The sequence below is a fragment of the Ammodytes marinus genome, assembly GCF_949987685.1.
Source record: "Ammodytes marinus genome assembly, chromosome: 21".
NCBI classification, from domain to species: domain Eukaryota; kingdom Metazoa; phylum Chordata; class Actinopteri; order Uranoscopiformes; family Ammodytidae; genus Ammodytes; species Ammodytes marinus.
In genome coordinates this window covers 19,931,524-19,958,535 of record NC_137225.1, presented here as the reverse complement: position 1 = coordinate 19,958,535, position 27,012 = coordinate 19,931,524, and the positions used below count along the sequence as shown (strand labels likewise).

At 40.8% G+C, this 27,012-nt stretch overlaps 2 protein-coding genes across 2 annotated transcripts; both read right to left on the bottom strand.

The window, feature by feature from the left end:
- Nucleotides 1-1,491: 1,491 nt before the first annotated feature.
- cdk13 (cyclin dependent kinase 13) lies at nt 1,492-11,254 on the bottom strand. Its single transcript, XM_080050276.1, has 14 exons — nt 9,261-11,254; nt 8,461-8,937; nt 8,202-8,348; nt 7,909-8,048; nt 7,614-7,784; nt 7,326-7,515; nt 6,747-6,803; nt 6,548-6,649; nt 6,343-6,420; nt 5,290-5,406; nt 5,067-5,198; nt 4,528-4,724; nt 3,423-3,926; nt 1,492-2,956 (listed from the first exon to the last, which is right to left on the bottom strand). The coding sequence occupies exons 1-14, from the start codon at nt 10,427-10,429 to the stop codon at nt 2,289-2,291; spliced, it is 4,149 nt and encodes a 1,382-aa protein (XP_079906402.1). The 5' UTR covers nt 10,430-11,254; the 3' UTR covers nt 1,492-2,288.
- Nucleotides 11,255-14,293: 3,039 nt separating this feature from the next.
- ralaa (v-ral simian leukemia viral oncogene homolog Aa (ras related)) lies at nt 14,294-19,745 on the bottom strand. The gene is made up of 5 exons (XM_080050161.1): nt 19,606-19,745; nt 16,986-17,203; nt 16,360-16,568; nt 15,544-15,718; nt 14,294-15,446 (listed from the first exon to the last, which is right to left on the bottom strand). The coding sequence occupies exons 2-5, from the start codon at nt 17,097-17,099 to the stop codon at nt 15,324-15,326; spliced, it is 621 nt and encodes a 206-aa protein (XP_079906287.1). The 5' UTR covers nt 17,100-17,203; nt 19,606-19,745; the 3' UTR covers nt 14,294-15,323.
- Nucleotides 19,746-27,012: the final 7,267 nt, after the last annotated feature.

Genomic DNA, 27,012 nt, shown 5'->3' with positions numbered 1-27,012 from the left:
TGTGCATTTGAAAAGAAAAAAATCAGCCATCCATCATCCACGCCGTATTAAACACAGACTAGCTGCCATCAACGTTCTGCATTAGCTTTGCAGAATGAAACCCCTCTGAGATAATCACTTTTCCATCAGCAGCAACGTGACGTGTGGCTAATGCATATGTGGATGTGACGGGTAAAACAAAGGACTGTGTGTCTCTTTGTTCAACTGCATGTACAATATCACTAAACGGACGATGTTTCTGCCATCGGTGGCTCCAGTTTTGTTTGCATTTAATTTTTTTAAACAGGCCTTCATGAACAACCTTGTATAGTGTGATATAGCATTCAAGGTCAATTAGGCAGCCTGTAATATCAATATTGTAATATTATCTAATTATTTGATTTACTCCTGTAATGAATTATACTGATGTTGTTGGTCCATAGTTATTCAATTCAACCGGGTCGGAAAGGGATTGAAAAGCCATCTTTGAGATAATGTTTTCAGTTTAATAATCTGTAATATATATATTTTTAAATCTAGGCATGTGCATTTTTCCAACTGGATTGTCATCTGATCTCTGAACACTCACTGCCTGCTTCCAAATGTCATCCTTAATTTGTTATTTCATAAATACATTTCATTTTAAAGTTCTCAACGAGATATCTTCAGAAAATTTTAATCATTTCAACAGTGGTGTGCAGGGGAACAACGTCTTTTTTTAAAGCTGATAAGCCAATTGTATTTGAGAGCACCATCTATTTTGATAAAGAAGAAAATAGCAACAACAAAAGAAAAGGTCAACTGAGATTCAGAAAAATTCCTTTCAAAGTTGCCATTAAGAGGGAGCATTCAGAGGACATGTGCGTTGTGTTCCTCTAAGTTCAAAGCCCGGAGTTAAAGTGCTTGAAGATGGGAGTCAACTGGGAGCTGACAGCTATTGAGGTATTTTCTTTCTCCCTGACAGTTGCACTATTCTGTATCTGTATTCGAGGTGATGTATCAGTTGTCTGAAACTTGGATGTGTGCTGCTATCTCTTCAGCCACTTTTTAAATGAAAAAAAAGCCTTGACAGTGCTAACCTGACACTGTCTTTTTAATGATAAAGGGTTTTTTATTCTACCAATCCAGCCAAAATATGTCTCTTAGCATTATTCTGACTTACTCAAGGAGCCTGTCATCTTATGAATTGAATCTAAGCTCTAAGTGTCAAAGAGTTAGCGCCAGTGAAGTCGCCGTTGCTAAGCTCTGTTGGTTTTGAGTGAGGACTTACACAGGGAGAACATTTGCCTACAGTCGCAGCGCTGAATGTCAATCTACATCGCAGGAAACATTTTCATCTGTTGGAATGAGTGCACACTGCAGGTAAGTGGGAGTCTGTTTTGACATGACACTGCCATCCAGTGGCATGATCCATAAAGGCACTGCATCCATGATCCATACACAATCTATGTATTCATTAAAAAAGACAACGATACGCCGTTGGCATTTCTTTAATAAACATTTGCCAAAGGAGGAGGGAGGGGGACAAAATCCTTTTAGTACAAAAAAAAGACATTTGTTTCCTTTTTGAATTTGGGGTTAACGTGTGTTTTTTGTTTTGTTTATCATTTTTACTACACCTATCAGTAAAGAAGGCATGTGGGATTTAAAGTTAAAGCAGCTTCTCGCCATAAAGTCGGAGATTTTCTGCAGTAGTTTTCATCCAAGTGCTACCACTCTGTCTGGAACTAACAGTCCTTTTCCATAGATAGCTCCCTGTGCTGATACCCAAGCCATCAACCCAAATCGACTGAACTGAGCCATCGTTGTTTCAACATAAAAAAATGGCCATAAAATTCAAAAATAAAAAGGAGGACACTACATTACTGGTCATATTCCTCACTGTGCGGATAAAGCACATCATCCATTTCCGTTCATAGCTAAAATAGTTTACGCCTACTTCAGTCAGTAGTGCAAAACATTAATACTAGTCTGCCCTGGGGCAAATTACAGAAAGGCTAAAGGTAGAGATTCAAAATGTACCCAGCCTCATAACTGTACACTCAAAAAAGGTAAAAGTTTAATTTAAAAGACAGCAGAATAGATTACAAAAAAATATGAAAATGGTATGAGCAAGAAAAAGCTCCTCTGGCTGTTCTTCAGCTGTCTTTCTGTCTGACATACTCCACATTCCAGACTGAGGAGGGATACAATGCCTTACACAGATTTTAAGTTATTACAAACTCAGTGTGCAATCCCCAGATGCGCCTGGGCTAGGCTCAAAACTGAGTCCACTGTCACAAAAAAACATTTTCAACAAGTCCAGTCATTCAGAAAGGCAGGCCTCGTCCTCTGATTGCTGCTGTGGAGTTGACGTAGCCTAGGGGAAGTGGTGGAGCCCCGACTTGGGACGGGGAGCCCCACGCCTGCCCTGGCGCCTGGATGGGTGGGGGCGGAGGTACCCCATCCTTTCTAGCCATGGCGTGGTTGTACATGTGGATAGCGCTCGGGTTGGGCTGTCCCTCTGCAGGTAAAGGGCTGTGATTGTAGTTAAAACGGTGGTCTTTGTCCCCAGTGAACACCCCTGCCCCGCTGCCTTGAGGGAAGGGGTCTTGGTGGACATTGGTAGCAGACGAGGAACTAACGGCCTGCCCATGTCCGCTAAACACTTCTCTCATCGCGTGGGGTTGCAGGCCTCCACCTAGCATGTGCCCCATGTAGCCGTCCCCGAACCCAGCGGGAGTGAAGGGTGGATGGGGAGGAGGGTGGCTGTAGTCTCCCCCGTACCCAGGCCCCTCTGCGGTAGGGAGGGGAGGGTAGTCGGGCTCCGGGGGTCTCCCTCCGTCACCTCCACCAGCAGACGCTATAGGAGGGGCGTGGCCGGTCTTGGGTTCCTGTGGAGGCTGCCGGTAGTCCAGGTCAGCGTGGGGAGGGGGCTCTGGGGGCTCAGGTGGTCTCTGGTCCGGGGGCAGGATGGACACACTGCCTACTTCAGACACTGGAAGACAAGACATTTGATAAGGTTTTGGAATATATTTCTTTGTATTTTGTTATTAATTTTTTCCAACAAAAATATTTAGAAATTTTTTGGGAAGTTGAATTTCAATACTTTTTACTTTTTAGCTTGGAGAAAGAATTGTTTTCTTATTTAATATAACATTGGATGGAACTTGATCCTGATAAACTTGATTTTCTTCATAGTGGACACACTCAATGTAACCGACAGGATTTATATTTTTGCATAGATTTGATTCAAATATTATAAAATGTAGACAGGTAACGGATATATACTATTTTAAAGGATAATGCTTGTTGAAGTGTGATAGTTAATTATGGGAGAGAGCAAACATGACAAAATGGATTCAAAACAAAATATTTTAACTTGTAGGAGGTCAACTAGAAAGAGATATCCCACTTTATGTCCAGCTGTATGACTGGAAAGACTAAAGAGATCAGTGGTTTACCTGGAGAGACTGGGCTGGGCTCTGGAGGCTGTTTGCCCTCTGGAGGTGCAGGCTGCCCCCCGGCTGCAGTGTTGCTGCTCTCCGCTCCCTCTCCTCCATCACTGGGCTCCGGTCTCTGAGTCTGCTGAGCCTGGAACAGCTGAGCCAGCAGCATGGTCATGGCTGTCTGAGTAGCTGCTGCCGCCTCTCCTTCTTGGATCCCAGAAGGCGCAGACATGGGGGGTGAAGGAGGCTTGGGCATAGGGGGGGTACGGGGCACGCCAATGGGGGCCACCGGCTGGGCAGGCTTGGTGGGTGCTGGTGCTGGTTGAGAAGGAGGTGGAGGCTCAGTTGAGTCAGAGGGAGCCAGAGCTTTGGAGAGCTGCTGTAATGTCTCCTGGTTGACCTTAGTGCTCATGGACTGGACAAACTGCGCCGTGTTGACTGTGCTCTTGGGCGTGCCGAGGAAGTTCAGCAGGACGGCCAGCTGCTCCTGAGTTAGCTGGGAGTTTGGACCCTTTGCGTCTGGAAGAAGAAATAAAAGCTAACATGAGCATGGAGATTCATCTATATATTAATTACATTTGTTATTATTAATTTGCGTGTTACAACATGTACTTTAAAGGATATTTCTCAGATTTTTTTGAGATAAGGAATACCCCCAATCCTTGTACCCCATCCCTTATGTTCACAGCTACCTTAACAATAAATAAAAATAATAAAGACCAAATAAATAAGAAATAAAGTGATGTACATGAATTTATAGTATGGATAGTCGAACTAAAAATGTGTGACCCTCAAATGTATCAAATTAAAAATAACAATAACTCTTGCACAAGAAATTAATGTTGAATTAAAACAAGTTATACAAGTCAGGCGACTGGAGTAATAGTAATTGGTGTTAGAAATACTACACACAGTAGAAAGGTGTGGACTACACAGGATAAGTGCATAGACAGTGTGTATCTATGCAAATGTCTTCGAAAGACTTTTAACCGTATCACGACTGACTAGATAAACTAAGTGAGTAATTGAATGAATGAGTTACATTCTAAATTCATTACAGTTCAGTTCTTTCCCTGTGCTAATAAGAAGTACAAATAGAAGTTACAAATAAGAGTCTCACCCAGCAGTGTAGAAGCAGCTGTATTCTGGGCTTTGATACCTCCAGGAGCAGGGAAGCCCTGAGGTGTGTTACTGCGGCTGTCGTCAAGGCCCAGCTCTTTGCGCGGTGCCTTGGGGGCCGCCAGCTCCTCTGGTATTTGCTTTTGTCGCCGGCGTTTCTTACTCCACAGCTCGTGACAGTCCTGCCACAGTGGAAGACTGGAAGAGATATAAACAATTAATATCAAAATTAAAGACATTGTCATTTACATGAATTCAGTTTACATGAGGCGGGCTAAGTTTCACATGGCTTTATCCATGTCTGTGAAACTGGCCCCAAGTGTTTTGAACCAATCAAGGTAGTTATCTGCGGCAGAAAAAAACAGTTTTTTTAAACTAAGTTTTATAATATTTATTCAGATTTTTGTAAAAGCTTATAAAGACACCCAATGTTTCATATATTGATTTTTACTATGTCAGACCAGGTTCCCAGAGGCTTTAGGAATGTTCTAATGCTAGTTGTAGGATAAACATGTTGATGCAAAGTGACCGTAAACATACTCTGGTGGGGGCATCTTGTCTGGGTCCACGTCCTTGAGGAACTCGCTGCCTAGCGCCTGTTCAGCTGTGCAGCGTTTGCTCGGGTCCAAGTTTAACATGTGGTCAAACAGGTCCAGGGCCGACGGAGGGATGCTAGAAATCAACAGAAGAACCATAATGTATCAGTAAAATGCACTGCTAGTGGGCCCAACTATTAATATATAAATAATATGAATGAACTTACAAGGCAAACTCCTCTCGTAACCGTCTCCTGTACTGTTTCTTTGGTTTCATGGTGTTGAAGAAGGGGAGTTTTATTACGTCTGGCCAGACACCAGGGCAGGGGCTGCCACATATTCGGCTACAAGACAGAAATACATTTGTTAAAGCAGAATGCAGCAATGTGTGTGTGGACATAATGACCTATAATGACTGCCTTCGTACAACTCCTGAAAAACACTCTGATAACTGGCCTGACTCGTTTCCTTGAAGTGCATCACCTCCAATGGAGCTAATTTTCTTTGCAAAGTAAATAGAATGAGGAAAGTAAACAAGAGGAGTAAAAAATACCCAGCTGCCTATTCATTAACATTGCTTTAAACTTATTTACATAAACACCATGGTTATAATATGGATACCTAAAAAATAAAATAAAAATTACATTAATACATACATTAATAATGTACAATTATTTTATAATTGACATTACAGTAGTCATTATTATTGACTAAAACTATAATTAGTTCTATTCCTTTTTTTCTTCAATTTAAGTAATCGAATTTCATAGTTTTATAAATATATTTTTCTTATTCCTTTCCTCCCTCTTAACCTCAATAATTCCAGTGTGTACCATATCTTATTTAATTATGTAGCGTTATTGTCAGTATTTCATACAACTGTGACCCCTTTGTTTTGTTTCCTTGGCGTTTTTCAGTGTTGTTATTTGTGTGTGCAGTTTTTTTTTTTTATAAAATAGCTCAAAGCTAAAAGATCTGTAAAAGCTTTCAGTGTTTCCCTATACAGAAGCGGGATGCCTCCACGGAATTAACCACCACCTTCACACTTCCTCTAACAATGGCAGGCGCTGAAAAACATGCGAGGCTTGAGAATCCAAACACATCTTGTGTCGGAGTAGCATCATGGTCGATTGAGACGATCAGTGGAAAACATTAGTAACTGCTTTCTCTTCCTGTTTTAGATAACGGAAACCCCTTTTGTGGAAACCAGTCAGGACTTCACAGCTAAATCTTCATTTTAGACGTTTAAAATCTCTGACTGGATTTTAGCCTAAACTCACCTAATAAGCTCCAACTGGGCAAGCTCCTGGTTAGCTTGAAAAATAGGTTTCTTTGTGAACAGTTCTCCCAAAATGCATCTGTGATAGAGAAAGGAAGATAAAAGAAAAAGAAAAAAACATCATTATGTCAAGAGACAATAATGCTGAGTGGGCAGATAGTGAAGTTACATACAGTTAGAAAACTTGAGTCAATATTAGTTCTCACCCGCAGCTCCACACATCGATAGCTGGCGTGTACCTCTCTTCTCCCAGAAGCAACTCTGGGGGTCGGTACCATAGTGTGATCACTTTATTGGTGTATGGACGACTGAGAAATGAGAACACAAGGTACAAAGGGTAAGTTTCTGAGTATTATTACAAACACGAGGGTGAAAATAGGTCAAGATTACATATAAGAGACTCACCTTTCTTCAGAGTTATATAGCCGAGCAAGACCAAAGTCAGCAAGCTTTATTTGACCTCTGATTAGGAAAAGGAAGAACACATTTAATTTAGTCAGGAAGACATGTGTGACAGTGTAATACAACATCAAACAACTCTGTTAAGACGAGACACTGCAGGCAAACACATGATTATTCAAGCACTGATCAAGTTAGAGATGATACATTGTATTCTTAAAAATAAAGAAAATGCCTTTTTAAGACCTGTACATCGTATTTTTTCTATTTATAAAATGAAAAAAAGTTGGACACTAGTACGTTGTAAATTAAATTTTGGCTTCATCCACTTTTTTTTTTTTTTTTTAGAGGGATGCAAATTCACGCTTAAATAATAAGATATTGCTAAATGTGCATATTTATTCTATATATTTTTTCTCTATTCTCTATATTTAGAACATTTCTGAAAAAATGGTTTTAGAAAAAAATATTGTTTTAATTTATGTCAACACCTGGCAAGGTGTCATGTTGATATGTATAAGTTAAAAATGTGACTCTATTCCTCTACAGTGTCTCGCCTTCAGTGTAAATATATGGAGGACTGACTTGTTATTGAGCAGGATATTGGAGCACTTGATGTCTCTGTGCAGAAAGTTCTTCTTGTGGCAGTAGTCGAGGCCTTCCAGCAACTGTCTCATGAACGACTTGATGTGGCTCTCGTTGAAGTGGACCAGGCCGGACTCCAGCAGACCCATCAGGTCGTGGTCCATGTACTCAAATACCAGATAGAAAGCACCTGAGATGAGAGGGTAAAGATTTAGTCCTCAATAAAAGACAAAGTGTTTAACATAGGGGTGTTGGGTAGCAGGATTGTAGAGCCAAAACAGAACAAACCTTTGTCGTTCTTGAAATCTAGAGCATCTTCCTTGTCCGTGACGATCTCCTTCATGTTGATTATGCTCTTGTGGTTGAGTTGTCGCAGAATCTTGATCTCTCTGATGGCTGTTATGGGAAAGCCCTCCTTTTCATTGTCCAGTCGAACCTTCTTCAAAGCCACCATTTCAGCTGTGGAACAGAAGAAAATAACAGCACGCAATTAGTTCACCTCTGAATGACATTGAGAATTGATCGGTGTTTACAATGTGGATAGTTAGTTTATGAATGAACATGCATTTTCAGAAACACTCACCGGTGTCCTTGTCCTTAGCTTTGTACACCTGACCGTAGGTGCCTTCCCCCGTGATTCCAATGATCTCAAACTTGTCCACACAGCGCTTGCCCCAATCTATCTCAATTTCCTTAATCTCGCCATATCTTGGGCCGCAAATTCTGGGAAACAGAAGAAATTGCAATGTGAGTCTGTTGAGTTTTTAGATGTATGTTTAAGCTGCTATCTATCTATCTATCTATCTATCTATCTATCTATCTATCTATCTATCTATCTATCTATCTATCTATCTATCTATCTATCCATCAACATACTTAGGTCTTCGGCGAAGTGACTTTTTGTCGTCAGGCGGGCTGTGGGGGGAAGACGTGCCCCCGGGAAGTTCAGGCGGCAGAGGCAAGTCTGTGAGAAGCTGACGAGCCTTTCTTTCCGCCTTTTTCTTCAGCAGGCTGTTCTTCAAGCTGAAAAACGCAGGAGATACATAGACAAATGGAGAGTGTGAGAGTCTTGACAACCACGTGTAACAACTTGCATACAAATTCTAGTCAATTGGCTCAACAGGCACACGCATACCTTTCCCCTTTAACCATGTGTTCGAGAAGAGTTTGAGGCAATGGTAGTGCTGGTAGAGTAGACAAGAGTGGAAGAGAGGCTCGTTCCTTGTCTTTGCTCTGTCCAGACGCCGGTGCTTTCCTCTTGTCCCGGTGCACAAAGTCGTCTCTACCCTTTCCGTCTCTGTCGCGGCCGCTCTGGTGTTCCGCTGCCCTCTTGGAGGACCTGTCAGTGGGGGACTGAGGCTGGCTGGATGGGGGGGTCCTGGGACCTTTCTCTGGTGGAGGTGGGGAGGGAGGGCGGCCCTTTCTGGCTGAGTGATTGGACTTGGGGCTGGGCTGCGGTGCGGATGAGGAGCCCTTGGTTGGAGTAGATGTGTTGCTGGCGTTCTTGGCCTTGGCAGCTGCTTCTGCGGCTTTCACCTTTTTCTGCTTGCTGAGCTCAGCGGCGAGGCTGGTTTTGAAGGTGAGCGTGCTCGGCGACAGGCTGGAGGGGCGTCTGAAAGAGAAAATTACAACTTTTTAGATTTTAGTGCAACATCATAAACTATGTGGTACACATCTAGGGAAAATCTAAATTTGAAGAATGCTGTGCCATGAATTCAAAATTGGTTAGTATTCGCTTACTATAAGTTAGTATGCGCTTACTATAAATTGAAAAATGTTGCATTCAGGGAGTTTTGTTTTTCCTTGTTTGGGTTGCACAACTCTTTCATAAAGTAAAAATATTCAACCAACTTTTTAGAGAAAAGCTTACAGAACACTTATGGAACAGCCAACAAAAGAAAGACACATCATCTTATCAGCTGAATGATAACTCACCTGCCATCTGGACTTGGGCTCATGGACTTTCTGTATGGACTTCTAGATCTCCTGCGGTGTCCGTACGGACTGGAAGTGAACTCCCCTTGTTCGTACGGACTGTGTCGGCCATAACTCGGGGACCTGCGCCATTTGGCTGGGCTCGTGGGGGATCTCTTCCTCTTGTTGCTGGAGTATGTACTGGGAGACTTTGTCGTCCCATACGCCCCGTATGCATCTGCTGCATCCCGGCTGTAATAAGCCGAACTGGGAGAGAGTCTTTTGTTCCCGTAAGTTGGACTCCTTCTAGATATTTGCTGGTTGTACCCACCAGGAGACTGGTATGAGCTGTATGAAGAATGCGATGTCCCAAAGGGACTTTCACCTTTCAAAGCAGGACTTCTCCTGTACGCCCTGTCCCTGAGGTCTTCACGGTCTTCTCTGTAAGATTGTGGAGCTTCTCTGTACGCAGAAGGGGGCTCTTTATCGGATCTTGTTTTACTTCTGCCGGCCTTAGGATCCCTTTTATCTGCAGATTGGGAGGACTGAGACGTAGATGTCCTTTTGCCATTTTTGTCACTGCTCCTTGTAGTGTCCCTGTGATTTTTAGAGCCACTCAGGCTAGCTCCGCTCCGAGATTTTGAGGAGTCTCTTTCACGGCTCTGTGGATCCTTTTTCCTGGCCACTGGCTCCTTGTCTTGCTTGCTCTTCTCAGATGGTCCTCTCGTTTGTTCGTCCTTGCTCATTTTGCACACTGCCTCCCGCTCTCTCGGTTTTCTCCTGTTAGGAGATGTTGCTGCTGGTCCATTAAAGTCACCATCGCTGAGGCGGTCCACTGACAGCCGGTCAGCATGGGGGTCAAGTTTAGGAGAGGGGCTTCCAGAAAACCTCTCAGACTGGGAGCTCACGTCATCATACTCCACCAATGTCCTTAGATCTGCCTCACTATCAAAAGTGCCCTTTCGGTCATTGTCTCCTGCTGTACCTGCGGGCCACAAGTCCCTGTCCTTAGCCTGTCTGCGCTTCTTCTTCCTGGAAGCCGATGATCGTCTCTTCTCGTGGTGCTTGTCCCGCTGAGCAGCGCCGCTCCCCGGCTTGTTGCTGCGCCTCTCCTGCCTTGTAGCATTTCTCTGAGCTGAAGGGCTCCGTCCCCGACCCCGGCCGTCACGAAGCACCTCCGAGTTCGGCATTTATCAATGAAAACAGGCGCTATAGCCACGTTGGGAATTATATTTTGTTTATTGTATACTTGACCTACGCTATGTTCCTTGTTTTGTTTTGAAACAAAACATTGGTGCTAGCTGCTAGTCCCAGCTAATTCACAATTAAGACAGCTAGCTAGCTAGCTAGCCAGCAAAATCACGAGCTTACCGTTAGCATTGCAAAGCTAGCTCGTTTAATAAAAGTGAGTCATGACACTTGGAGGCTACTGACCGCGTCACATCAAATTCACAATATTATTAGCGTTATAGAGAGTCGGTAGTCAACCATTGTACTCCTGGACGGACATATAGCGAATGGTTGTCGGTTTAGCTAGCCAGCTAGCCGCCAGGAGCTAACTGTGCCCAGCTTCACAGCCCCTTTAAATTTAAAATCCAGTTCTTCAGAAATGTTTCAAGTAAATCCATTAACCTCATAGTGTTAAAGTGGAGGTAAAAGAGCTCCGTCTCACTTTCACAAACTTCTTCTTGTCCTCCATATCAGTCCGGTGATGTGCAACAAGGAAGTGAGTAGCACGCGAGTCCAGCTAGCCGCTAGCTTTCTTTTCTCCTTGCGTGGACTTTCAATGCAACTCAACTCAAGATGCAATAAAACAATGCTGCTCCAAAAGCAGAAAAAACATAAACGCCTGGTGCTGGGAGTCCCGCCGGGCTGTAGCCTCTTTTCACCGCACCATAGTCCAAAAGTAGCACAGCTCTTTCCCCCGGGGGGGCAAATGGCACAACAATTCCTGGGATTTATTTTAAAATGTTGTTAACTTTGTTCGCAATGTGGCTACAACTCGCTGCCAGCAGGGCCCAGACAGCGGCTTTCAAACGACAGGCCTTGTGCGTCGCAGTGGACCAATGGAACCCGTGTGCGTAATCCAGCTCAGAGCACACGTCACCACCAAGGGAAACCCCTACCTTCATATATAATAACACAATATACAATTAAATATGTCATTAAAATTACATGCAAAAATAATATCATGTGCTTTGAACACGAAACAACTGAATTTATTAGAATTTGGGGAATATTCAAAATTGGGATTTATAGGAATGAACTAAATGGCGGTCATTTAAATTATCTGTTTCATATCCAAACATAAACCTAAACATACAAACATTATGTTGTATTATAGGCAGACATCCATGCACACTCATTAAAAAAAATCACATTAACATATGTATTTGTAAGTAGAGCTTTATCTAGTTTCGATTATTTTATGAACAATTCACTGAACAACATAAAGACGAATGTCGAGTAAAATATTACTCATCTGTCTGTCTGACCTGTATCCATTCATTAAATAAAGTAAAATGCCTCCCCATGTGATGGAGGAATGCACAGTGCATGTATTAGGCGTGGCCTCAGTACCCCTGAAGTAAGCAGTGTGCTATGTGCAACTTGCCAAGTGTACTTGCATGAAATCTGGTTGTTTTAAAGATTATGCGAAATTTATATTTTCTCCAAATATATTTAAAATCACTGTTTAAGCCTCTGTAAACCTGGTCTAAAATAGTAAAACATCTATATATGATATCAAGTTGGGTGTCTCAATAAGCTTTTTAAAAAATCTGATTGAAATAAAATGTTGATAAATATTATAAAACGTATGGTATGGAGTTATGGTAAATCCTTACATCTCCCTTGTGTTCCTCCATGATATTGGCAAAACCAAGCATTATGCAGATTATGTTTGCAGCAGAGATAAATCATTATGATTATGTAAACCCATAGATTAGCGGTTTGTGCTTGTGCAACAAGGACATTTAGTGCAGTTTAAATAAAAACTGAAGTCATGCGAACATTCAATAATAAAGTGAAAAGATATCATAACCTTGAATTCATGTTTTTATGACATAAAATTCCAGTCAGGAAGTCATACTTTGAAGTATCCGTCTGCCTGCTCAGTGTTGTAATTCACGTCAAAGACATATTTTCACACAAAAATTATTTGAATACATTTGGAAAATGTTATTAGTAATATCCACTTTATTTGCCATTTCCAAATAACTCACAAAATGAAATGTAAGCATCACCTCTTGCATTCACAAACAGGCTACATTAGTGGTTATGTTCAAAATAAGTAAACATGACAGAAACATTTAACTGATGGCAGACATACAACCATCCAAACCAAAGACATAGATATTTATTTTTAAATTATTCCAAGGGTATTTTTTATAAAAGGCAAAACAAGTTATTTGAGTACCCAGTAGAATACCCACAGTTTACTCATAGCTTTCACACAAATATCTGTTTCTTTTATTATCACACCTTTTATCCAGCTGAAAATACTTGGGCCATCAAGTCTGTTAAAATGAAACGTGAAGACAAGGAAAAAAAAACGTATGGACAATGAAACAAGACTTACAAGACTCTGTTAAGCCAATGTTTAGAGTTAGCAAGCACTATGGTGGACACTTTAAGTTATGGTAGCTTCTGCAATCTTCAATGATGAAGACACACAGCAGGTTATGTGATGTAATATAATGGCCATGAAGCTTAGGAAGGGTTAACATGGGATTCTCAAACCGTATGTCTGTTTCTGCTTCAACTTTCAGGTGTTTTTCGATCACGGTACGGTGTACTGGAGGTTAGCCCTTAGATTATATTAACACAAACTACTTTCCAAACATCCTGATGCCATGGGGTCCCATATTTAAACTAACTCTCTCTACTGTGTGCTTTTCAGTCAACAGGAAACTTGTTTGCGGACATTCTTTTGCAATTCTGTCATTTTGAACAATGAAAACACCAAAATATTAGACAAAGCCTATAATCAAACCAGGGATTATTTAGTGTTAGTGTATTAACTCAGGGAATTGAGGAGACAATGTTAATTATTTTCAAATATTAAAAAAGGGGGGTTCACAAATAGTCTACGATGTTTTGAATCCCTACCAGGTTTCCGTTAACAATTAAAAGCATCATTTTTGCATAGACTGACTTTGGGCATCCTATTGGTTAGGGAAATCCTTAGATGTAAATGGTGAGCTTTTAGACACACACATCTACTCTTATGTCAGTGTCTTAAACTGTGTGAACAGCGAAAAGTGGCAACGACCAACCTCTGGATGGTCACCAGAAAATAATTTAATAAATAATTTAAAATAAGTTAGAGAAAGAAAAAAAAGGAGTGGCTCAGTCATGAAAGGGGAACTCAGAATGGAGGGGGCAGATTTCACAGTGTGTTTTGGTCGACACAATTTAGCTGTTAAATCATCTAGACTAGAGCTTTCACATTCTGCCAATTCTTTACACTGTTTCAATGTTCACTCTCCCATTAACATATTTCTACATAGGCAAGATCAAATATCAGGTGTTTCACTATGCAACTACAGTCAGCAGTATAACCACAGGTAGCCTTACACAACAAAGGTAAAAGAAGCAGAATGTCATTGACCTTTAAAATCTGCAGCCATTGGCAGCCTAATATTACAGGCATGGGATGGGTGGGGGAGGAGGGGATATTTCACATTCACAATGGACAGAGAGGCAGCAGTGATACATTGTACATACAGTACTAAACTCTGTTACATTGCATTTCTTTCCAGTGCCAGTCAGAATGGTTTTACAAAAAAAACTGCGGTGCTTAAGTTTGATGCTCACTATAGCAAGTTGTCATTCACCTCCATTTATAAGTGGGCACTTGTTTGTGCTAGCTAGCATTTTTCTTTGGTGACTGGGAGCAAACATGCAATCATGTTATGCCTTAAATCGTCTATCCGTTAATGTATCCCCACTCAAGTCAACTTTTAAGTTTTAAAAGAGAAGGGAATAAAAGATTGGTGATTAAAAGTCAGGGCTAGGAAAACTAAAATATGCAAAAGAAATCTTTACATGACCGGAAGCTACGTATTTATTCGATCGACTTTAAGATTAAAAGACATCATGTAAAGGATGTAGTGTTATGGAATCACCTTTTCATCAGGAGCACCAGGGATTCCTTTATCGCAAAAAAAGGCAGTGAAAGTTATTAGCCAAGCGAGGTAAAAACTGTTAGAATTGAAAAACGTTCAAGTGTTGTAAAAACCCCTTTACTAAATTAAGTGGTAATGATCAATGTGGTTTGTGCATTCCAGAAGACTCAACAAAGTGACGCATAAGGGGAAAATAGCAAATCGCTGGTGCTCTTATCTTACACTGGTGGATATGACGGAGGAGAAGAAAGAGTTAGAATTCACAGATACAAATTAAGTGTTCATGAACTACGCCGTGTAGTAAAATTGAGATGTAATGCAACAAATAGGAATGGCATCAAATTGCAGCACTGGCTTAGTTAAAACACTTCATATATTCACCAGTGCAATGTACATTTCCTTGGTGGCACTTATTCTGGGTTGACACTACTCTGCTGAGTCAGTTTACTGTACGTACATTTCCTACCAATGCTCAACAATCCCATCTTCCCCCGTTTAGGCCTCGGCTCTTACACTCTCTTTTTTCATCCTTTGCTTTGAACTGCACAGTTCTTTGAATATATTATACACATCAAACTTTACAATGAAAGGGTTTGTAACATTTCAGGGCTCAGCCTCTTGTCAAGCTTAGGCCTAAATTTATAACACCATCCATTTATTACACTCTGTAATGTGGTCAGAGTTAAGAGAGAGAGAGAGAGAGAGAGAGAAAGAGGGAGGGGGGAGAGAGGGAGAGAGAGAGAGAGAGAGAGAGCATAAATTATTTAGAGTGTCAGCACATAAAAAGTTAGAGCTATAAATGGTGTATGGAGTGCCACCTTACTACTCCTTGACACACGGTCACAAGTCCTGTTAAACAGGGACAAACAGTCATGGTCTGGTAGGGCACAAATTAAATGCAAAAAGTCTGAGAAATGTATATGTACATAAGCAGCTATCCTGCTCTCTTTGACCACTATAAAATACAGCATCGCTCTCGAATTCTCTTGGCCAAACTTTTACTTTTCTTCTTGCCGTTCTTCTCTTTGCTGTCCTCCATTTTCCTCGCCCGGATCTCTCTCATCAGGTCAAAGAACACCTGTTACAAAATGAATAAATAAAATAATTTCTCTCTGTTTGCTCATTATCTACATCATGAACTTTGTCAGATACACTCGTTAGCTTGTCTGACTTACCTTGTCAACATTGGCGCGGGTTTTGGCAGACGTCTCCACGTAGCACACGCCCCACTGCTCGGCGCGTGCCTTGGCCTCGTCTGCGCTAACCTGCCGTCGGTCGTCCAAGTCTGACTTGTTACCAACCAAGAGGAAGGGCACGTTCTCGTCCTCCTTCACTCGCAAAATCTGCTCTCTGCAAAACAGGAAATGTCATTCAGCCATTAATTATGTGAACAAACACAACGGCCAAATGCTTGTGGTGAAAAATCTAGACTGCGGCGCTCAGTGTCTACCCCTCCCATTCGGATTATTAACAGAAGCTACGGTGGCATTTGACGACGAGAAGCTAGTTACTAAATATGGCATCATCCACCACTGCCTCAAGTCTTTCCACAATATCAATTGATGAGGTGAAGATGTATTTAATTATTTATTTTATAGTACTTCTTCTTCATCTTCCCACAAGTGCATTAAACGTGTAAGTTGGCGGCCGTTCAGTTTGTGAACTAACTTGGCAACTTGGTGGACCCCGCACCTAGGTATGTTGATGTAAACTGCTCATTATAAAAAAGTTAATAAAATAAACATCAACTTCGTTTTTCAAGGGATTATACGATAATTAAAACAAAATTATTAAAATGTTATTCCATTTCTACCAAGTCTGTTCAGAAAAACACCAATTCCCTTTACACATTCTAGGGTGAATAAGGTAAAATTGTAGAAAATGTCAAAGAGCATATAATGTTTATGCATTTTAGCAAGGGGAAGTACCTAATTATCACTGCCATTCAATTATTATGGTTAGGGAACTGTATCATTAAAATGTAACTGAACCTGAAGTCTACTGTTGCAGCGAATGATTCCAATTCTGTGATGGAGAAGACGCAGAGAAAGCCTTCGCCGCTGCGGAAGTAGTTATCCCGGATGGCAGCGTAGTCCTCCTGTCCAGCCGTGTCCAGGATGTCAATCTGAACCTCCTCTCCGTCCAGCACCACTTTCTTCCTGTAACTGTCTGCTTTGGTGGGCTCGTAGTCTTCCACAAACTACAAGGGGAGAAAAAAGGTTCATGTTAAAAGGTGGAATCAGTGATTCTGGAGAATGCTTTTTGTTAAAATCCGTGAAAAACCTTCTCACAATCTGCTAATTGTCCGTACTGTGCGTGTGCTGAAAATAAATTCAGTGTTAATACAGTCACAGTCATAACAGTTATAGAGCCTAGGCTGTGTATTAACACCAGCTCATTTATTTTCAGCATACACACAGTACGGACAGGTAGCAAATCATGAGTAGATTTTCACTGATTTTAACAAATTATTTTGCCAAAAAGCATTCTCCAGAATGGCTGACTCCGCCTTTAACAGCTGTGGTCAAGCGGGTCATACATTCAGCTAAGCAAAGGGAAACTTCCCATCTCAACAAGGTGTGAATTTAATTTAACTGCAATGATCTAAGTTGCTCACCTCGTCATACATGAACTGAAGAGTGAGGGCGGACTTCCCCACGCCTCCGCTGCCCACCATAATCACTTTGTGAAGGGCTAGGGAGTTCTGCCCTTTTGGCTTTGCAGCTGCCATGGCTCTGTGTTCAACGTGGAGCTTGAGGTGGATTGTGAAATGACTACCGTAAAATCAGTCCGAGGATTCTTCCAGCTGCAGCAAAACGGGCCAATTTATAAGTCCTGGGGAGGGAATAAAAAGGAATGTTTCCTCATCATTTCCGAGGCTACTATATTTCACTTCTACAGTTAGATTGCAAAGCCCTTATTGTGTCTCATAGCTAGAAAATAAAAACCAGGAGAAACTGCTTTTCAGTGCAAATATAGGCAAAAGGATTACTCTCTGTTCCTGGTAAAGCCTACAGCAATAGAAAATGTGTTAATGACCTCTGGTACCAGATTGATGCACTGAAAACTGCTTTATAATCAGTACATTTTATGATCACTTCTCCCTGCAGCTATGCGTCGGCAATAAGATATTATCTCCCTTAATGTTGCTTTAGTGAACAGTTAACCCTTACGTATCTTTGCTTTAAAACGACATGTGAAAAAGTCATAGAAAAACACTGAAACAATGGCTGCATTTCGTCATACAATATGGACAAAAATGTAGGTGATCCAAACAAAAAGATAATTTTATGCATTTTTATTTAGAATGTTTACCCTTCGTTGTGATTTGGTTTACCAGAAAAGTGCTTTGAATTATACAGCAAAACACCGAATCAGAAGCTACCCTGTGAATGCAATGTTATTTGCAGCCAACATTTGCATGCTGCACGTCAGACCAATGCAAATAAATCTCTAACCAGTGGGGGGACAAAGCCTAGCATACTGCTAGTGGGCTCCTTAGAGAAAACCTAACCAGATCGATGACATGTGGATGAGTAAACTTAACTACGGTAGATCATGACAAACAGTAGGCAAAATCCACTATCTCAAGAGGGAACTGCAGAAGCCATTTAGCAAATAAACTGTTTTTTAAAGCTTCGGGGTAACATCTGGCAGTATTTTTTCAAACTGACAGCACTGGATAAAATCTTGACACATGCCAAAGTCATTCAAGTGGTCAGTATTCTCATACTGGACAGTCCAAGGAGATTATGGGAATACCATCATGTCCAGATATGTGATTTAATGCTCTCTCCTATCACAGCAGGCCCACGCAAACCTCCTGGGATAAGGGATACAGATGGGAAGGCAGCCAATAGGTTATTAAACAAATTAACAAAAGACCTCTGTGCACTCCAAGCCAATATTACGATTTAGTACTGAGGGGAAATGTCCTTTTACCTTAACAACTTAAAACCAACTGCAGTAAGGACATTCATCACACAGGCTGTCTACAGCGTAAGGTGCAAGTTACATTAAAACAAATGTAATGCCACTCAAAATTAACCAAAGATACATTTTACAAAAAACATGGAGAAAAATGAAATACATTACTTTGGGTTAGGGAGATTTTAGCATAAAACATGCCATCTTTGGTCCAGTGAAAAGATAAGAAGAGCTACTTCAAATGTTGAAAAATGTAATGTATTCAGTTTGGCAGGTCATTGGTTTATTTCAGGTCATTCAAGATACACAACGAAAAAGCCCCAAATAATGATAATGTGTCACTTTAATGTTACAATGTGACCATATCAGATCACACCATACATTTGTATAAAAAAAAATTAAAAGATTTTAAATTTTAACGCCAGAAACAAAACCTTACAAAAAAATGCCCTGATCATTTTTTTTATTATTAAGGCTAGCTATTTTTGAAGACTTTGAACAAAAAATATTTAAGGCCACAGTTGTCAAGCTTTTGAAAGACTGATACAAAACATTTTAATAGCATTAGGGCCTTATTATTTAGATTGAACAACCCTGTAACACTTTTAAAAAGACCTGTAGGGAAGGACCCCTGTAGCCTTATGTTACATTTAAAGCCACGTATGGCCAGTGCCTGTCCTTACGCAGTCTCAGAATTAGAGCAAAGTCAATAGATAAACGATGACAACAACAAGTGACCTCAGAATGAGGTGTGACTGTAATTAGGAGTGTCCTAACCGCATAACAAACAAACACATCATCGGATCAGAAAACAAAACTGTCTGCTCAATAACGTTAATAACCCTGTCACGACAAGAATACAACAACACATAGATACTGTTAGCTCTGCCATTGACAATGTAAGCTTATTATTAAGCACAAACAACGACGTACACTACACTAATAACAATGTTAACTTATTAGCAAGTTAGCTGGTGACTGACATCAACCAGCTAGCAGGTTGTTTTACAGTGGGCGACGTGGCTAATAAGCTAACTCACCTACATCAGGTCACGTCACGTGCGCACTAATTACCATTAGAGGAAGTGAACGCGGCTAAAACAATATTATACATGACTAAAATAAAAAGGTGAAACCCAGCAACAGATGTTCGGTCATGGCTAAAGGGGTGGCCACTGACCACACAGGCAAAAAGGCTAGCAAGCGATAACAGCTAATCACTAAAGTAAATGATGCAAGAAAGCAAAACATGACCCCGCAGAAACACCCACAACAGTGGCGTTAATAAATCAATGGATACCAGCACCTACCGGTCAATTAAAACCGCGTTTCTGCGTTTGGAGGAGGTTGGATGAGTGGAGGCAAAAGGAGGATACTCAGCTAGCTGCTTGTTAGCTCATGGCTAACTCCGGAGACTCGGCTTGTGTCTGTAAGCAGCAGACTGACTGTGCTGCACGTCTTGTGGGCTTGGCTCCGTCTGACAACGCCCGCCCGCTGGGATAACCAGACAACACTCTGTTTGACTTTTTAATTAATTTTTTCAAACTGTGAATCCAAAATTATTTTCTACACAGTAAAAATGTCGCCTATTGGTGCAAATAATAATATAATGTATGTTTTTTTGTTAGTTTTTTTTTCTCCTTTTTTTGCGTCGTGCTTGAACGTACGGGGCACGTGCCAGGTTAATTAATTGGTTCATCTGCATAATTGTTGGCACGTTTGTTCAAGCGGAGACACTTTGTCAAGTCAGCGGGAGTGAAATAGACTGCAAGAAGTCGGAATCTTTGTACAAGCAGTTGTTTGTTTTTATAAATGAAAAAACATTTAACTATTCAAATGCTTGTAAATTGCTAAGTCATAAATGTATTAGGCTAATATAAACTTAACTGGCACGTTGTTCAAGTGAAGAGACACTGTCAGTGTCAAGACAGCAGGAGTGAAATAGACTTTTAGAAGTAAGGTAATGTTGGTTTAAAGTTTTAAAATAAACAACTTATTGATTTTGAGTAGGCTATTAAATGTTTGTCAATGCTTCTGCTCAACAAAATTAAATGTATAGGCCACTATGCTAATACCAACTTAATTGGTACGTTTCAATAGCATACACTTTGTGAAGTTGGCAACAGTGAAATATACTGTTTGAATACAGGTTCAAAGTAATTTGATTTAAGAAAACGACTGAAAAGCAAATATTTTTACTATTAAATGCTTAAAATGCATGATTGACTCTCTAGACTAATACAAACTTAAGGTTGCGGATACTTAAGTGTTAACATATTCACTGTCATTTTACTCTTTTCTTCTTTTGTGCTTTAGTGATGAAGACGACGGCCATAATGTCAGCACTGCACTTGAAGTTTGCAGAGAAGACGTGGAAGGAAACCTTTCAGCTTGTGCGAAGATGCATGGTAAGACACAACTTCCAGCAAGCTCTACCATTTGATCTTACCCCTCACATGCATGCTTTTTCAATCAGCATGTTAGCTCCTTATTGTGCAAATCATGGAGCTCACACAGAATCCCCTATTGGCAGGGTTGTTTGAAAGTATGCCCCTTCTTAGTTACATGGATAGATAGATACTTCAGACTATAGTGGATGGCTCCTCTTAATATGATGATGTGCTACAAATCAGGAACTGGTGTGGTGATGCACTGAGAATGAGATCATCTATCCCAGAACACACAGGTCTTTGTTGTTGGATCAGCAGTCCGTGCATTAACTGTGACTTGGAATCACTTCAACCACATAGAATAGTATGTGTAGTAATCCTTTGAAATGAAAACAAAGTTGCTTGGTTGCCTTATGGCCTTGGCACTATCTTGTTTGGCAAGACATTAACTATCTGTTGGCTTCAGTGATTTTGCTTTTGCTACATTTACCCTCGGAGATCTCTTTTTATGCTGCATTCTTTGTAAGTAGCTCCACTTGCAGATGTATGTCATTTGGGAACGGGCAGGCAGACCATGGTCCAAACATACAACTCCCGTCACCTTTTACACTCCACAAAAAGGGTGCAAAGTGTATTTAGCACTGCTATTACTGACTTGCACGCTCAAGCTTTGGGTGGGTGGAGTGGAGCAGCAGGGTACATAATAGTTTTGGCTTAATACGAAGTGGAGCTTGGCAGTGGTCATTCTCTGGGGTCTGGTAAAGAAACTTGATTGCTTGGTGGTCCGAAGTGATGTGTGGTCCAGAGGGCTAAGGCAGCTGGGACTAGTAATACAGTTTCCTGCCAGCAGCAGTGATGCTTTTTTAAAGGACCTTTTTAATGTAGGTTTCGCTAAAAGTAATGAAGGCAATGCACACTGTATTTTCACACACACCATAGTGCGACAATATCCTGCTTTAAAAAACAAAAATAACACGCACAACCCAGGGTGAAAAGCACAAAAGTACAAAATACCAATATATGAAGATGATATGAAAGGCACATTTGAACATGCATGTGAAAACGTAATGACAGACGTGTATGTGTCCTGTTATGTCAACATCTCCCTTTGTGTGTTGTGTTGCTGGACGGGCCGGGAAGACCAGAGAGTTTATACAAGGATGATGTTGTCACAACAGCTCCATTGTTGAGTTTTTTTTCTTTCCCCTTTGTCCTCCAATAGGACAGATCCAGAGATGAATCCAAACCCTGTGCGCCGCTGGTTAGATCCCTGGAAAGGCTCCAAGAAGTGGTCAATGGTAAACAAACGGTATACTAATGATTCTGTATGTATTTTTAGATTTTTTTTTTTTTACATAACCTGCCTCTGTATGTTTCAGTGACGTCTATGAACACCATGAAGTCTCGTCTGGAAATGATTGCCAAAAACCAAGGGTAGAGAGTTCATTTGAACATCACAGTCTTAGCTATTTTAACTGTATTTCAGAAAGGCGCCAGTAAATAAAATGTATTATCATTATCAAATCTCCCTTTTTTATCACTTTGGATATTCTTTTAATTACAGACTCATTGTATATTTTAATTTATTTTGCGATGTATTACGGCGATACAGATTTTCTTTCCATATTGACGTTCTATACTCCCTAGAATGGGCTTCCACATCACAGAGGCCACATGCTACATGACAGCAGACCTGTTCTACCTGGAGGTGGTGCTGTTGACATGTGGCGATGTGGAGGAGGTTAAGGTGGCCCCACACGGAGGATCCCCTGTTGTAAGTTGTCCAACATTCCAGCTATTCAGCTTATTCATTAATTCAATTATTCCTTCATTCATTCATTTATTCATTCATTCATACAATCTCCTTTTACTCTTCTTGATGATAAACTGACATTGTCTTGCAGCCCAGCGAGTCCCTCCTTCAACCGCTGAGGTAAGTATTGCATCAAAGTACATTTAAAATGTTGACATTTTGCTTGCAACCAGCAGTATTATCCCCTAAACTGTAGGTCTGGAGTTAAGATGACATTGCTATTAAATAAAGATAAATAGTTTTAGATGACTTTTACATTTTTATTTTTTGGGGGGCACAGGTTTAAGCAATTTGCAGAGTTCTCTATGAAGTTGTCAGACCTCTACACCCAGTACAACATCCCTGGAGACGAGTAACTACTTTTCAAAATACTTTATATTATATATTTATATGTTGGGCCTCTTACAGTCATTTAATTACTAATGTATTTTTTGTTTCAGTGAAGTCAGATTAAAACTGTTTGCATCTCTACAATACACCGGGAAAGACTTGGAGCAAATATCACATTTGCCAAGGTAAGTGACACGAAAGAAGGAATTCCTAAAAACGTGTCCTACAATAATTGATTTGAAGATGGGAAACAAAAGTAGAAATGTCAAGTATTTGCTGGTGTAAGCTTCTCAAACATAAGGACGTCAAGTCAATTCAGAAAGTACATTCATCTCCAACCCACGGTGCAATTAGTACAAAGGATTTAAATAAACAACTTACTGCTGTCGTACTTTTTATAATCATATCATGGGAATTCAATTTGTTTCTTTTTGAAAATGATGTTTGTTGCTGCAGCAGCGTTAATACAAATTGGAATCAGCAGTTGTTCTGCTTTCAGGGATTCAATGCACCCAGACCCCTATGTGGACATGATTAACCATGGCAGGATTGGATGTCTGATAGCTGGAAAAGAAGGTACATTCATGGTGTTGAGAAGAAAAGACATACGTTATGCATTCATACTCTCTTCTGTTGATATTTAATGTATAATTTCAGATCGCCCCCTGACCATCCAGTTCTATGTGAGCCCGACTGATGAAGTGAAGACCTCAGATTTACGTAAGATGTATTTGTACATTGTGTTTATTTTTGTTTTGCTTACTATCTTGTACCAAAAGTCACCTGTTGGTAAACTAAAATAGATTACAAAATAGACCTGTTAAAGGCACAATCACATCTGTGTGTAAATTGTAAACAATTCTCTTATTTTTGCAGAAATGACTGATCCAGAGCCAGTGATCCAGGCAGCCCAGTTGACTGTAGGTGTCAGTGATGTGGCGCACACGCTTCAAACAGCTTCAGTGCTCCAGCAGCCTCCACAGCTGGATCCCCAGGGGTAACACGCTGCTCTTTAATCTCCTTCTCAGCAGGACACTTGTCATTTTACATCCCACAGTGAATGCTATTGTCAGTGCCAGCGGTGTTCCCATATAGTAAAGTTGTGTCCTGGGGCAGTTCTGCAGTGTTTCTGATTGAGGCGCCGTGTGAGATGCTGCCTGCCTGCTTCCTCCTCAAACTGAAGCCAGCGATACCAATGATGTCGTCCTTTGTAAACAAGATCAGCCAAATTACAGGTTAGGTACATTTTCCCAGCAATAACTTTATGATTTTATTTTTTTTTAATAATGTTAAGCATACTGTACAGTATTAGTTACAGAACCATGAATACATCAGAGTAACAATTTAAAAGCATCTCAAACAATGAGTTTCTCAATTGTGATATAGGTTAACCAAATAAGTACCGGTAATTCAAATCTACAACGTGAAGCTTTGTGAGATTCTTTATTAGTTCTTATAACATCAACTCCTCCCTTTGAACTTCTTCATTTCATAGAAGTGACACTACCAGATGTTGACCTCCAGTGGGCGCCCTTACCCAAGCTTCTGATGAGACGTTCCCAAAGTGCAAACAGCCATGAGGAGACATTAGATGAGCAGGATGTAGTATTTACAGTGGTATGTACGGTTAACACACGCGCATTAAGCTCAATTCAAAGGGTCAATAGGTTAATTTCATGTTTAATTAGTATGCATGCCTTGGATGTAGTGCACCACATAAAATGAATCAATGCCCTTCTTGTCTAGCCTCTTCCTGGTGGTTTGACACACAGTTACGTTCTCCCTGGGGCTGTGTGGGGGTCTCCGGCCCAGAGGGGGGCTGCAGTGGACAGTATTCCCTTCACCCATCCTGGCCAGGTACCGGGCCTGCTGCAGCTGCTTAGACACCAGTGTACCATCAACACCTTGCTGAGGAGCTGTGTCACCTCTCAGAATGACAGGACAGGTATCACTTTTTTATATTAATGAATCGGTTTAAAGGCCAAGGTCAATCATGCAAAATAAAGGAAATTAGTAAGTTAGGTGTTTATTGATGGATTGTTCTCTAAGGTTTGGTGTGTGACCTGCACTTGGAAGTCCTTCCAGAATCTGAGACCAGCTTCTCTGTGACCTTCCAACGACCTGACGCAGACGCCCTCGCTGTTTGTGAGCATGAGCCACAGAATATGTTTTTACTATGATTTATAACTGTTTAGATGGAGCCTGAGAACCTCAACATCTGAACAATTATCACTTTTTCACAATTAATGTTCATTTATCAATTCATTTATTTGATTGGTTCTAGATGTATTTGTTTATGTTTTTTCCCACACTGTGTATATTTGATAGATAATGACATAAATCTGTGACTTATGTTTTACATTACAAGTTTTCCTTTCGTTTTTGGCCACAGTGCTGGTGAATGTTCCTGATTCTCATCAGATTACCTGCACTTTGTATGGAGCAGGATTAGGGGCTCCCTCTTTGGATGAATACCTTTCCACTGTCATGAAGAGGTACGGCTTCATAACCTTGATCTGCCTCTCATCTCTCTACTACAGTTTTGTTAAAGGGGCTTTTTGGGCTCTAAGCCACTGCATCACATAAACACATTTGTCACAGTGCATCTATCACATGGAACATAAATTACACACAACAGCATAACGGTGCTTAAATTCAAATGTTGAGTAACAGTGCATGGAATACTACAAGGCAATAAAAAACTATTTTCAAAGTAATAAAAAGACAGGTATAGTAAAACCAGTGAAATTGACTTTGAGAGGAAAAAATGTGTGGAAACAATGCCTTCTCCTCAGCTTGATCTCCACTCTCTCTCAGGTGTATGTCCATCCCTGTGACTCTTCAGACATTAAACAGTAAGCTCCAGGAGATGACCACCACTACACAACTTTCTCTCTGCCGGCCGGCCACCAATGAGGTTGTAAATGACCACTCGACTCCCTCTAGCACCGCCGTGACCGACACCAGCGCCGCCTTGACCACTACGCTCTCCCAGAATGCATCTGTGCCAGAGGACGGTTTCAGTGTTTCTGATTCAGCCTGCTACACCATGTCCGTAGCCAATTCTGAGCTCCTTACTGAAATAAATACAAGCCCTGCTGCCGAGCCTTACCCATTCACTTCTTTGGGTGTGTTTCCACACTGGATGACCAATAATGGCCAACTGCCAGAGCTAATATGATACTGTGCATCGTAAGTGATGACATAAAAACGTTAAGCACTTTATGATGTGTAATTTTTAAAACTTATTAAAGGCTTAATAAAGGTAAAGCTGCAGTATTCTTCACACGTAACTTTAGGATCACCATGAAACAAGTCATGTGTAGCATGTACAGCATTGCGTTGTTTATTATAGCAGACAGTTTACTGTATATTAATTCAGTTGGGTGTATGTGATCACAAGCATCTCCTGCAGACAGCTGAAGTGTTTCTCACTATGCATTCCAGTGTGGCACAGATTGCCGGCTGTAAAGGTTTGAGGTTTGGCACTTGACCCCTTCTCAGACGGCCAACAGCCCCGCTTGATTGGTACCATGTGAGCCAATCAAACATCGTTAAAGTACATGATGCATTCTTGATGGCTCGTAAGAATAACGTCCAGATTAACACTCTGCACATTTAGAAAAAGAAATGCCTTTTGCTGGATGCAAAAATACATCAAGGGCTGATTGGGAGCCATGTAAAAATAATGCTTGTCTGTCATGACTTCTTGCAGACTTTCTTTTCTAAGTTTAGCTTGAGACACTGCAGACAAAATAGTTTTTCCAAGCACCAGTCAATTATGAGATTCTTGGCTATTTTGCTTCCATAACATCTCTTATTTCATACTAGTAAAAATAAAATGTCCTGAATGCACATGGCATTAAATATTTTTTGTTTGCATCGGTATATTTCTCATACAACCATCTTTAACAACCATTATCTCAAAATGAGTTTTTCCCTGTACCAAATATCAACTTCTAAAGCACAAGAAAAGTTACCTTTGACCTTTTTTGGACATGTTTGAGATCAAACCAGTAATGCTATATTACCGTAACCTGTCTTTTTAGGGAATATACGCAAGTCACAGCCTGCGTGCATTTAGAAAGGAATTTCACCATGTATGTAGAATATTAAGTCACCTGTCAACAGCAGACAACTGGTTATAGTCCGGTGCCTTTCTAGATATCCAATGACCTGTATGA